General features: G+C 39.5%; 1 protein-coding gene across 3 annotated transcripts in view; it reads right to left on the bottom strand.

Moving 5' to 3' along the window:
- The window catches only part of VPS50 (VPS50 subunit of EARP/GARPII complex), a 79,421-nt gene extending 66,594 nt beyond the window's left edge, over positions 1-12,827 (bottom strand). For 2 of the 3 annotated variants that reach the window (XM_062507894.1, XM_062507908.1), the window contains exons 1-4: positions 11,902-12,827; positions 9,521-9,589; positions 2,278-2,400; positions 1,623-1,694 (exon numbers count right to left, since the gene is read on the bottom strand). In XM_062507894.1, the coding sequence (XP_062363878.1) occupies positions 1,623-1,694; positions 2,278-2,400; positions 9,521-9,589; positions 11,902-11,934 (297 nt within the window). In that variant the 5' untranslated portion in view covers positions 11,935-12,827. Of the gene's footprint in view, positions 1-1,622; positions 1,695-2,277; positions 2,401-9,520; positions 9,590-11,635; positions 11,704-11,901 lie in introns of those variants that run through there. The other variant, XM_062507901.1, reaches the window with a different exon arrangement.
- Between the last annotated feature and the right edge of the window lie 1,121 nt (positions 12,828-13,948).

Below are 13,948 nucleotides of genomic sequence, written 5' to 3'. Positions count from 1 at the left end.
TTCTGAAGCTTTGTCTTCCATGAAAGACACTAATGTCCTTCAAGGCAGACAGTTCTCTAAATAACCCACCACAAGACAAATGGATAATAACTGAGACACAAGAAGAAAACATGCAACAGTCTCTCACACTCAACCTAAAAATAAGACATAAGGACATGAAATACAACATACAAGAAATTTTAACACCTGGGCAAATGCCCAAGGAGGAAACAATTCTTTCTTATACCAGAAACACATTTTGACAAGACTAAGAAAGAAACAAGCAAGGACCAATCCTGACTGTGGCAATGGTGAGGGAAGAACTGGGCACATGTTTCTTGTCAAAAGTTTTGGCTTCGATATTTTTTACCTGTTTAATGTTTGATATTCTTACCTGTTTTACCTATTTATTACATAATAACTGTTTGTATTCTAAAAGAAAGGCACATCTGGCCATATTTACTGGAAGCCTTGTGCTCAGTTCTCTCCCCAGTTAGTCATTAGCTGCATGCACTTTCTAATTCAATTGTTTCAGCAGCAGCCATGCCCTGAAACTACTCCCCCAGCTGCAGCCAGATCCCATCCTGAAACAAGAAGTGGCCAAGACATCGATAAGACATATTAGGATTATGCAGTATATCTTAGTGAAGTTGTCTCAGTCTTGAGAGGGCTTCCTTGCAAAACAAGGTCACCACCAGATGCCCTCTTAAAATTTAAAAAAAGAACACCAGCACACAAACAGACACACAAAAAATTACTACCTCTCACTCACTTCCACCTTCTTTCCTTATAAATACTGGTGAGAAACATGGAATATTCATTTCCTCAATTTCTCACCAATCTTTCTCAAAACTTCATAGGTATATTATGGAGAAAGCAGTCTAAGGGAAAAGGCACTTGCTTTATGCATTGTTAACAATGCAAAATTCTCCAATATATTTCATGTATTTAAAGACATGAATTAGGATTATTACTTCTATTTTACTTGCAGATACTCTCCAAATGTCACAGTTAATAGATTTGTTTCTTGTACCATGTTACTCATCTCAAAAGAATAATGGAACAACAATTACTACATGAATAGAAAATTTTGAAGTCTACAATGTAACAAGCACCTTTCAAATAAATGCTGCAGCTCCAATTTCTCCTCATTCCTCGAAGTTACTACTCATTACATTTCATTTGGTTTATTACATAATAACTCTGTATCAAGGTTCACTGAAAACATTTGTGAACAACTAGCATATTGGCAAATGAAAAGTAAGAGAAAATAGCATCTTCAAGAAGAGAGTTCTTAAAACATTTTACGTCTTATGTTGCCAGAAATCCCTCAGAGATACTAGTGTACTATTCAGCACTGTGTTGAACATTACAAGATAAACATTCAAAAAGTCATGTTTCTAAAAAGATAGTTAGCACATTTGCTCTTCGTTACCATACTTACCACTAAGATTTACTTCCATAATTTCACATGATTATTATTTAGTAATAATTTGCCACTATAAAGGTACACAACACGATATTAAAGAAATATTTAGTATCTAATGTGTTAAGAAGTTAAATCTTGCAGTTACACTTCTTGCTAGACTGATAGACAAGACAACAAATTGTGTAAGGGTACAGAGGAAAACAACTTTACTTACAGCAGCTTGCTGTTGTTTTAGTTTGTCTCTGTACTCTTCCAGTTCTTGAAGACTAAGTACTGGAGGAAGCCTCTGCATTTAAATAATAAATTGAAATCACTGAGAAATTAAAGATGGTTAACTCATACACAGTATTAGCTAGGTAATCAGTTTCATTAAAGAAACATTCTTACGGCTTCTGTAATCTAACTGCAGAATTAATCCATTTCTTTAGATGATGGATATTGGAACCAATTAGTGTTGATATGCAACATATGAACATAACTGCCTCATATAGCATTATAATTACTTCAAAGTTACTTTATTTTACGTCATATATGTATACACACAACCACCCAATCACAGAAACTGTCTCAGTCAGTTTGCTAAAAAAAATACAGAAAATATAGAACAGATTTGTTTCCTCAGCTATCTTGACTTTTTCACTACAGTTTAAATCACAAAATGCCTGTTAGCAAATTTCACCACATTAAAAAAAGAGACTGTATATGCACCAATACTCTATACTAGAAGCTCCACACAATTACAACATAGGGGAATACAGCATTTTATAATGAAAGACCTATGAAACAAAAAATAGCTCATTGAAACAAGCATACTTTTGGCCTTCATTTTTTATTATGGTACCATTTTTTCTTTTAAGATGACAGCTCACCTCTAACTCATACTTCACAATATCAAAGGAGTCATTGGAAAAATAAACTTCTTCAATGCTGTTAATTATTTCCTGTTGTGCCTGAGGATCAGTTGGTTCTTCATGCAGTTCTCTGAGCTCCTCCTGCACAAAATAAAAAAGAATTTCCATAATCTAATAACACATCCTAGGAAGAACAACGTCTTAACAAAGCAAACTCCTTTCAAAAGCTACTTCAAACATTAGCACAAGAAGCAATGTCAAAATACAGAAATATCAGTACACTGTGGCTTTAACTTCCTATTAGGGAGAGCAATACATTTAAAACATTCCAAAAAACATAGTGTAGACTTCAACATTGCAGCCCACTTAAACACTGCTTCAACAATACACTTACAGCACCAACTGCATGTTGAGTCCAGTTTTATGAGTTGAGTCCAGTCTCCTTAACTTTAGAAATTCTCACAACAAACTAAAAATAAACTGGCAGACAATTTCTCCACAAGGAGAAAAAAATCTGGACAAAGCAAATAACACCTTAATTTTTTAAAACAGAAGAGCCCTCTTTCTAAATGACACATAGATAGTGTCATTACAAATGCATAACTTTTCAGCTCTGCTCTCATACTCACTAAAATAAAAGTCATGCCATTAAACACTTCATTTCTACAGGTAAAACCAGAACAGGTCTGCCTTCTTTGCACAACATTAACAGCTCTCAGATTTTAGCACAGTGGTTTAAGCAGAGATGTGCTGTCAGCTTTCTGGAGGCTAATATTCCAGAGATAAGCATCCCTATCCTTGCTGTCATGATCTCCTCCAGAAGGTCTCCACAACAACCCAGGTGCTTCCAGTGGTTGAAGCAAACCAAGGACTCAGCCTGAACCTCTTCTTCCTCTGCTGTGCTGGACACTGCAACTAATACTGGCCTTCTCCTGGATGTTGTTCTCTCAAAAAGAATGAAAAATCCTTTATCCCAAACTCAGAAGGGAGAAGTGTTAGAATATTCTTTAATCAAAAATAAAGATAAAATGGATCAAATTGCTTGATAATGAAATTGAGCTCTGGTGAAGCAACCCAGCAGACTGAGGAGTCCCATAATGACCCTGAGCCTCCCAGCAGTGCTGAGTTGTTCTAATGGGGCAAGGTGCTGGAATTTTCATCACAAAGAGCTCAAAAGTTTATTTCACCTGCTAGTGGTATCCAACTTTAGATTAAATGACTGAACAACCACTAATTTGCTTATTTTGCATGTCATCTGAGATAAGATCAATGTGTAGATGTTCCGGGGCAAAGTGACCCTTGCAATACACAGCAAGGTGCTGTTTCTCTATGCAGTAAGAGGCAGCCAAGGGGTCACAAGTGGGAGGTTTGGAAGAGCATCAGAGGAGCTGCCACTCCTCTGAAACTCTTCTCACAAGAAAAAAAGACGGGAAAAAAAGGAAAAGAAGAAAAAAGTGGGGTAGTGGAGAAATAAAAAGCAGCTACTCTGATACAGAGAATAATGGGTTTCAAGTGTATCTCACGTCCCCATGTGAGGCCAAAGGAAGGCACCAGGCGCTGCCGCTGGCAGTGTTGGGGCCAGGCTGGGACGCTCCGAGCTGTGATGGGGCAGTGGGGAACAGGAGAAAAAACACTGAGGAGGCAGTGGGGAACAGGAGAAAAGCCCTTTAGCAGCCACCTTCTCCCACCCTGTGAGGTCCCAAGCACCTCCAGTCTCCGTCTGAAAGGCCTGATGCAGTCACTGCCAGCAGTGCAGGTGAATGCACGGACCCACGCCCAACCTGAGAAAGGACATGGATTATATCGACAGACCAAGAAACAAGGAAATAATATAGTTACATCATTATATATCTCTACTGGTACCTTCATAATGTACAACCAACAGTAAGGAAGTTTCACATCTTACAGCACACTGAGTTTTAGCTATATGAAACTAAAATTAAAAATTATCCATGACAGCCAGCAAGGTTCACTGAACCACTGCAAATACAATAACTGAATTTAACATCCGATATTTGCCTACTAGATTGTGCATGGATGTTTCCTGAAAGAAAAAAGATGAAAAACTAACAAAAGAAGAAATGCTTAGGATCATTTGAAATTCTGGACTACAGATATCTTGTCATGTTGCTGAAAAAATATCTCAATGCCATAGGTCAGTGGTGATTTACACCTGCTAAAGACGCATTAAGAAAGCCATTATGAACATATATTCTGTATTTCATGTTGGAGAGTCTAGGAAAACAGCTACGAAATCATTTTATCCTGTCTCAGAAAGATCACTTATCTGAGTGTTTCTTGCCAGAACACTACCCAGGAAAGGATTTATGAAATGACAAGCTTTTTCTTTACCTTGTTAATTTTTCTAGAAAAGCAGTCTAGTTAGAACAACTCTACAGGAGAAACTTTAGCTCCCACATAAATTACATTATCTGACACCAGACTTTCTGCCATGATAACATGCAGGTTTCAGCACATCATGCTCCAGTAGCTTGAAAAAACCAATAGAGTGAAGGACATTTTATTCACTCATCACTAAAGGAGGCAGCAATTCCCAGCTAAAGTTTATTTGCTGATATTCCATTTTCCTCTTCTTTTCAATGAGATACACAAAAACAATTTTACTATATAGAAATAAGCCCATAGGGTCAGGGTTCTTGGCAAAGGGCCAGTTTAGCTCTGTGGACTTGGTACTCACACACTCAGTACAAGAGAGAAGCTCTATTAAATCCCTCAAGGTATTTTTCCATCTCAAAACCTGCCTAGCTATTGCTATATAATTATCTTCCTCAAAAAGAAAAAAAAAAAAGTCAGCATTAAAACACACTTAACATTTTGCATTTTATGTAATTCAGCAATTCCAACTGCTATTCTGAATAGAAAAGCCTGTCAAAAATTGTGACAGAGGGAATCTTCTGGTAATAACCTTGCAGAGAACCTTGTCACTGGTAAACTGAATCAAATAGATACATAGGAGGTCAGGAAGAGCAGCAGATTGGCAAGGTGGACCCCACAATATTCACTTCAATCCACCAGTCCAGGTTAACACAGAAGTTCAGCAGTAGGAACTCTCCAATCAATAATGGGTCAACATAGCCTGCTAAGATACCTTTTCACAGGCTACTCATTTTTACAAAGTTTTATTCAGCAAGAGGCTTTACCTCCTACCTAAAACTCATGTCACTTTTTGTGCTAACTGCACTTTTTTTTTTTCCCCCAGCACTTTGGGATCATACTTTCATGGAAAACCAATTTATCCTGTTAGGTTACCATTAGTGTAACCTTCAGTAGCAGGCCTCTCATTATGCCACCTAAATAGATCAGTGAAAGACAGCATCTGGAAAGGAAAAGAAAGAAAGAAAAAGAAGTCTGACAGCTTTGCATATCAAAGAAGCCATTGCTAAATAAAACACAGGGCTCACATCCACACACATCTCGCATCATTTTGTCTTTCTGTTCTATGGAAATAGGAGCTTACAGCCTGTGGCAATTCCTTGATATGTATTTAAGAAGAGTCATCTCATTGCAGAAACTCATCTGAAATGCAGTTCAGCAAGTTTTAGATGTTGACCCAGCTATTTCTCAGCGCATCACACTCCCACTCCTTGTATGTTGCCTGTAGCAGGAAAACCAATATTGCTCTGTTGAATTCAGCATTACTGGAAAGGAGGAGAAGTGAACACCTTCTGCATTCCAGTCACTATCACCTAAAAAAGTTAATTGATACTACTTAGAAAAAAAATCATTCTAAACAGTTTCTAATCTAGTTAAAAGCTGAAGTTCAGCAACAGCCTATACACTTCTATCCAGAGACTACCAGAGGCCCAAGTCTGTCCTATACTCATTTGGACACAGCCTCCCTTTCTGTCATGAGCCAAAAACACACCAATGAATATGCTGCTGATTTATATCACTCCATTCAGAACATGGATAACACCGGTGCTACAAACTAATCCTAAATACCAGGATGAGGGCTGTGCTCAACAGATTCAATCAGCAGGTATACCACAACACTGCACCACTGTGAAGTAGTATTAAAGCATTTAGAAATGCATCTGTATACATGAAAACACAATCTTAGAATTTTATCTATATACAAATATATATTTAGAGATTACATTTGTCTTATAATCACAGAATACAGAGTTTGAAGGGACCCAGAGGGATCATCAAGTCCAACTCCTGGCCCTGCACAGGACCATCCCCACCATGTGCCTGATAGCATTGTCCAAATGCTTCTTGAACTCTGTCAGGCTAGTGCTGTGACCACTTCTCTGGAGAATTGTTCCAGTGCTCAACCACCTTTGGGTGAAGAACATTTATCCAGTATCTAATCTAATGTACGTATTAGAATATATTATACTATATTATACTCTAATGTAACACTATGTATTTCATATAACAATATACATATATTATCTAACTATACATATATTATATAACAATCTAATATATATCTATGTATTTTATATAGCAATTAATGTCTATAATATCATAAAATACAATGTGTAACTATATCTATAAGCTTACTTTGCTTTTCCTCCCTGCCCCTCCCTCCCCCTTCCCCAGATAGCAAGGCACTACCACACAGAAGTTTGTGGTATTTCCAGTCTGTCATACAAAATGCTCAGAACCTCCTTTTGATCTTTCCTTCTTCAATATGTATAGAGATTACTTATTAAAAAGTTCCCACTCTACCAAAACAAAACATCATACTTTGAAAACAACTCTCCTGATGGAGGGAACAACAAGGCTTATCCATAGAACACAGCCACACTACTACTTAATGCACTCCTGAAAAGCACTCAGGTACTGCTGGGGAAAGAGAAACACATATTCCTGTATCTTCAGGAAAAACATTTTAAAAAAAAATCTCAGTGTTATTTACCATGATAAGCTACGAAGTCAAGTAATATTCATATACTGCATATGAGCTGATTATCATCAAACTAAATACAACCTAGTTCAAAGTCAACTCACCATTAATGCAACACACTTGATTTCAAGCATGCAAAATATCTACCTCAGCCTTTTGTGGCAGAATCTGCTAAACAAAACTGTTATCAGCTTGGGAAACAATAACAGAATGGTTCAATAACAATAACAGAATTAATTTCCCTGGGTAATCAGAGTATGCCAATGAAGTAAGGTATCTCAGTCAAGACAGATATTATGTCTTTCTACACACTACTTTCTCCTCCACATATCATAGCATCATCAGAGAACGATGGAAGGGATCTTGAAGATCATCTAGTTCCACCTCTCCTGTCATGGACACCTTTCACTAGACCAGGTTGCTCAGAGCTCCATCCAAGCTGGCCTTGAACACTGCCAGGGATGGGGCATCCAGAACTTCCCTGGGCAACCCGTTACATCCAGACTTGCAGTTCAGATTTGGCTTCTCTGCAGACCTTAACACAGACTCAAACTACCATACACTTACTTCCTACTGAGATACTCCCCTATGTGAGTTGGCTGCATGAGTCTGTATTAATAATGAGTAAAGCAAGTTTTCTGGTGATATGCTTTCATATGATAAAAAATCGAAATTTTTCAAAATAGTTGCAGAACTTATTGGAGTAACAGTTATCATGAGTGAATACATTAACAATTTCATTGCCTAAAAATAAAAGACTGGGGAGTACAGTCATCACTTCGTCATGCTGGCCAGTCAGCAAACAGTCAGCAAATCAACAACTTTCAGATATCAAGACCCAAAAGAATGTTGCTGGTTTTGCCCTCAGGGGATGGAATGTCAGCATATTCTTCTTCCTGCCCTCCATATTTCCATTTGACCTCCAAATTAGTGTGAGAGTCCATCATCTCAAAAAACATGGGTTTGTGCCTAGGGTTGGCTAACCTAATGGCTTGTGCTTTTGCCAGTAATTCATACTGGCCCTAATTCATGCTGACCCTGCAGCCCTTCATTCTATATACTTCTGTATAGCTTTAATGCAGCTTTTGAAGTTTTCAGTAGTATTTGCCCTAAATCAGTCTGGAGATACCAATTTAAATGTGGAAGAGTGACAATGAAAGTGCAGCATCATAAGCATTCTGTCATCAAAAACAGCTTGAGACTTCCATGATTCGAGAGATAAATAAAAAGTTATTGCTACACAGTATAGACTTACCAGATATATTAAATCAAACCACTACAGAATGGAAACCCCGCCAAGACACCCTACATCTACTTTTAGCTGGAGAGCCAACTTGGCAAAAAGACAGTTTGAAACTGGTTGCTCAGGGAATGGCAGGAATCTGCAATTTTGACAGTTTTGTCAACATTTCTGCAACTGAATGCTTCTCCTCTTTGATATCAGTATATTGGCCCACTGTTTAACAAAGTATAATGTACCAATTCAGAGACTCTTACTTGATTTTTAAAACATAAAGCAATGCTAATTATCTGATCTGCCTCAGCACAAGCAACATATTGCACAATACTTATACTGAGACAACGAAACACAAGGGGTCTTTTGGTTTGATTTCTTAACTACTGTAAAGCAGGTCATCTAAATTCAAGTCAGTAATTTAAGTACCTTATTGGTTAAAGGCAAAGACCAAATTCATAGAAAATAATAGACAACAACCACAGAAGTCTTGTGAATCCTCCCCTCAGATCAACAGGGTATAAGGAACAGTCAGTTATTGTGTGACAATTACTCCCTCATACACAGATTACTCAGCATGACTTGGGAGATGACAGTGAGCTGGCTTCATTTAAACAGCAAGACCCAAAAAACACCAAAAACTATTGTTATTATAAAGATATAACTTTTAAAGTAGAGCATGAAGTTAATTATATATGCTAAAGATTAAAATTATGAAATTACAAATTATACTTACAGCACCAAAACCATGAAAAAAGTAAATGTTAAGACTAGTACTATATGGGCCATCTGCACAGCATCTACTTTCCCAAGTAAAACTAAAAAAGGCATTTTTCTTTTTCCTTCTTTTTTTTTAAAATTCACGCCAGCAAGAAGCCTAAATAATACTAAGATGAGCATCCAGTGACAACAGAAAAGTTTTAAGAAAAACATTTTCATGCAAGCTCATTTGGAGTTGGTTAACTGATTTGTCTCACAGCTCTTCACTATTTCACTAAAACACTCTAAAAGATTATTCAGCAAGAAATAAAACTGAAAAAAGAACAACAGCAAACTTGGTGTTAAGGAAAAAAAAAAAGGACACAAGTGTCATTTAGCTATAAAATTAAATATTAAAAACAAAGTGAGAGGAAAGGGATGTTGTATCATACCTTAGTAGGAATCCGAAAGCTTTCAATAGGACTGAGGTCATTAACACTCTCCTGAGGACTTCTTAGACCCTTTAAAAGAATTTTAATATCAGTTAAGTTTGATTCCTTTATGTATCTTGCAATCAAGTCTTATCTGATGTTGAACAGATATTTACAGGCCCCTTAATAAATACTCTGACATGCAGCTGGAAGGCTAAGACCTCATTATAGAAAGTAAGACCATTGGTACAGAAATTATCTAACTATTTCCAGTTTTATTTATACTGAAAAAGTACCTTTTCAGTACAGTTTACTAACATTTTCTTTATAAAACTCACTCACATCCTCCTGTCAATGTCCAGATGTTCTCTTAAATTTTAGAACAAGCATGTGTCAAAAAAACACAGCATACTTTGTTCCACTAACTTAATAATTTAACGGAATCAAATACCTGAATTCAGGTTACCTGCCACCTACTCTATAGCATGATTATTTCTGCTTCATGGCATATTTTTCTACTTACCATATTCCTCTACTAGGACTGGTTTTCCCTATGTGTTTCTGAACTGAAAAGGTTGCATAATCCACATTAGCTGCTTTATATAATTATTACTCCTTAAAACACATATAACCACATAAATGGCATGTATGTTTGTTGACTATCAAACATACCCACAATTTTTCTAGAAAGGTTTGGGTTAGAAGGAATCTAAGGATCATGTCGCTCCAAGTCCTGCCATGGGCAGGGACACCTTCCACTAGATCAGGCTGCCCAGGGCCCCATCCCACCTGGCCTTGAACACTTCCAGGGAGGGGGCATCCACAACTTCTCCTGACAACCTGGAACAGCACCTCACCATTTCATGCAGCAATACCTCACCATTTCATGCACACAACAGGCTGCTTAGCATATTTTCTGCCAGCTCCCTAGGCAGAAATGAATCTACACATTCAAGTTTCAGATATGGTTCTGACTCCAGTTTCTCTTGAGACTTCAGGTATCAGGCAGACTTCCTTCCTGCTCTTGTGATTGATGTTAACAGTATTTTTTTCCAAGCTCCTTTCTATCCCTGGGTACCTATATTTCTAAAAGGATTTATGCAAGCACTATGTTAGGTTATGGAGACAAAGTTTGTATTTATTCTTTGAAACTGACAAAGTGTTGTAAATCACTACATTTTACAACTGTATCATCTTCCCAAGAGGCAAAACTTCTCCATTTTGGTTTTGATTCTCAGATTTTGCTGCACATCACTTCAAAACATCCTCCCTCTGCTGTTACCACCATCAAAGGTGACTCATCTCTACGCATCAGAAATTCAGAGTAAGCAAAGCAACTGCTGCAGTTTCTCATACTTCACACAAAATCTTCCCCAAGTCCTCTCAAAAATATGCAGCTCTAGTGACTTATCTCCAGAAGAAACAAAAGGTTTCATTTATCAAATCATAAATGGAACCTAACCTTCCAAATGACTGAAAATTGCCTAAGTTGTATCATTTGCAGAAAGCATCATCTCCACACTGGGCAGGGTTCCCAGCACTCCTCCTTGTCAAGCTGAAAACGAATCATGTACCCCTCTATTGAAGCAGAACAAAACATTATTTTGGCAATTTCACTTCCACGTAAGTGTTCATTTTTAAGTCCTGTCTCCTGCATAAGGATCACATCTCTGAAGGCATAGTTTTAGGGGAAAAAAATGTTTCTGACTTTTCCATGATTTTCTTTAACTATCTAGAATATCAGATGTAGGTAACACAAGTGATTTTTTTAAATTCTCCAATTTGACATAGATCAACAGAGCCTCTTTTCAGGGGTATCTTCTATATGTAAATAACTGGACTGTTCTGCTGATACACTTCCTTAAAAGGACTCTCAACCTTAGAAACAATTGGTCTAAATGTAGGCTTAGATCTGCATAATCCTGGAGACAGCCAGTACAAGCGGCACACGGCGGTGAGCTGACAGACACAACCGAGTGCTCTGGCACACATTCACTATGTGCCCACCCAAGTACGTCCCTGGCACCTCCTCGGCCTCGCCTCCGTTTGGACCAAAAGCATTTGCTGCCAGACAAAGCCATGTTACAGAACCACAGCCCGGCGCTCGAAATTTTACGTCAAAAAAAGCAAACTGACACAGGCCTGCCCTGTCATCTTCAACAGCGATTTCTCTGTTGCGACACGAGCTACGCGTTGGCACCTGCGCACGCTTCCGAAAGAGAAAAACAAGGCGGATGCGTGTGCAGCGAGACTCCCACGCCCCGAGCCTTCCCTCCCCGAGCAGGGCATAGGGCGATGCCCGCACGCCGGCGGCTCTCCGCAGCGCCCGGGCACGGCGGCCCCGAGGAGAGCCCGGGCCGGCCGCGGCCGTACCCCGCCGCCCCCCGAGAAGCGCCGCTCACCTGGCGGGTCATCAGCGACTTGATCTTCTGCATGATGGCCCCGCCGCCGCCCCGAGTGCGCTCAGCGGCCGCGCAAGGCGCTGGGGCACGGCGCAGCCATGTTGGGCGCCACCTGACCGCGCCCGCGCGCGGCTCCCTGGGAGCGGTAGTTCCGGCCGGACCCACTGCGAGTCCCGGCAGGGCGGGCTCCGGAGCTCGGCTCGTGGAGCTGTGGGAGCTGCTGGCTCGGTAGACGGGAGGAGGCTCTGTTTGTGGGGACGAGCTGGAGCGTGCACGTAGAAGGGGGGAATTTCCTGGTTGTCTCGGGAGCGCGTCTGGCCTGTTCCCGGGTGATGGACGTAGTTTTGCGTCGCCAAAGCAGGCTTGCGTCACTCTATTTGGTTGTATTAATGGCAACTTAAAAAAAAAAAAAAAATACACACACACACACACACCAAAACTCACCAGGTGGGTTTTTAAATCTACTTTGTATCAGCACAAGAAAAGAAAGAATTTATCCTACAGTGGAGACAGCATTCGACGGTGAGACTACGGGCGCATCCACTGTGGCGTGCTTGTACCTGGAGGGAAAAAAGGGCTTTTTTTTTTTTTTCTTCTTCCCCCTTCTCGAGTTCACGTAGGTCAGCTGCGGTTGTTTCCTGATCCCTGCTCCTCAGCGGCCCAGCTGCCGCTGTGTTGTTGCAGGGCAGGGCAGGTACGAGCAGGTGTCAGTGAAACGACACCCTGACAAAGGGAGGGGCAGCAGCCCTGCTCCCTCCCTTTCTTCAGCGGGTGCTCATTGCTTCCGCCTACCCTTGGCAATATCGTGCCATTGCCCTGTGGAAAACCTGCAACAAGTTCAGCACATAACGGCGTTACTTCTCATTAATAAAAAGATCTACAGCTTGCGGAATGTTAGTGCCGCAAATAGTGTTGTTTTAATGACGTTTCTTCTATTCAAAAGGAGGAAGGTTTGATTTGCATTAAGTCTGAATGCCACTTAACAACTAGTGCAAGCTACAGTTCTACAGAAGAAAAAATCCGTTTTTCACGACGTTTGTGTGAAAATTTGCAGTATAGTAATGGCATCAAGAATCTAGTCAAATGCTGGAAATGGCAGGACACAATTGAAAAACATAACTGTGCTAATCTGTTTCTTTTTGTTATTATTATTTTCTTTGCCGATATTGGGCATTTAACGTGCCAACACGGGTTTTAGTCCAATGCTAAAAGTCCCATCATTTTAGTTAGAACTTGTGACCAATATTTTATTACATGGTGAAATCAAGTAGCTAATGATTTCTAACCTAGTTTTATGGAAGGTTGCAATTTGATATATCAAGCCTACAGTTAGATGGATTAAGAAAGTTATAAACAACAACATTTGGGTGGGCAGGACAGTGGAGCCAGAAAGCTTTTGAGAATATGTGAAATATCTCCTGATATATGTTGGGTGGTGATATTATTTCTGGTGGGACCACTGTACTTCTGCTTTATTAACCCTTCTGCTGGAATAACCCTTGTATTTCTTATATTGGACCTGGGTGCTTGCACCTCTCTTTAACTAAGGTAAAAATTGTCTGATCATCCCTTCTGAAGGGGGCTTAGCACCTTGCTGGACCTTTGCTCCTAGCACACAATGAGAGGGAGGCAATTCCTTCCTGCCAGTTGCTCCTGCACAAAGCAAGATACAGTCTAGCCTAATATTTGTTAATCCATAATAGTCTGCCTAAGTGCTGTTTAGTGAAAAATATTGTGTGTTTTTTTTATGGATAAACCATCTCTGTCACTGCTAATATTTGCTGTTGCAAACTGTTACTGCACAGCTCTGGGAGGGTTTGTCCAGTTTGCTGCTGATTTGTATGGTGAGTGACAGCTTTGGACAAAATCCAAACCCTACATTAATATTAATTTAAACTGATGTACGTTAATGGACAAGAAACAATAATCAGCAGTTAACAACTGTAGTAAGCTGTCCACTCTAGCCATAGGATTTTCATTTCAAATATATGTTGGGGGCACTTAACGTCACATGTTGTTTAGAGAAGGGGAATTAATTCTTTGCTGA

This window comes from Cinclus cinclus, chromosome 1, assembly GCF_963662255.1.
Source record: "Cinclus cinclus chromosome 1, bCinCin1.1, whole genome shotgun sequence".
In the NCBI taxonomy this organism is placed as follows: domain Eukaryota; kingdom Metazoa; phylum Chordata; class Aves; order Passeriformes; family Cinclidae; genus Cinclus; species Cinclus cinclus.
Note: the sequence above shows the minus strand (reverse complement) of the source record. Positions and strands in the feature narration are given on the sequence as shown.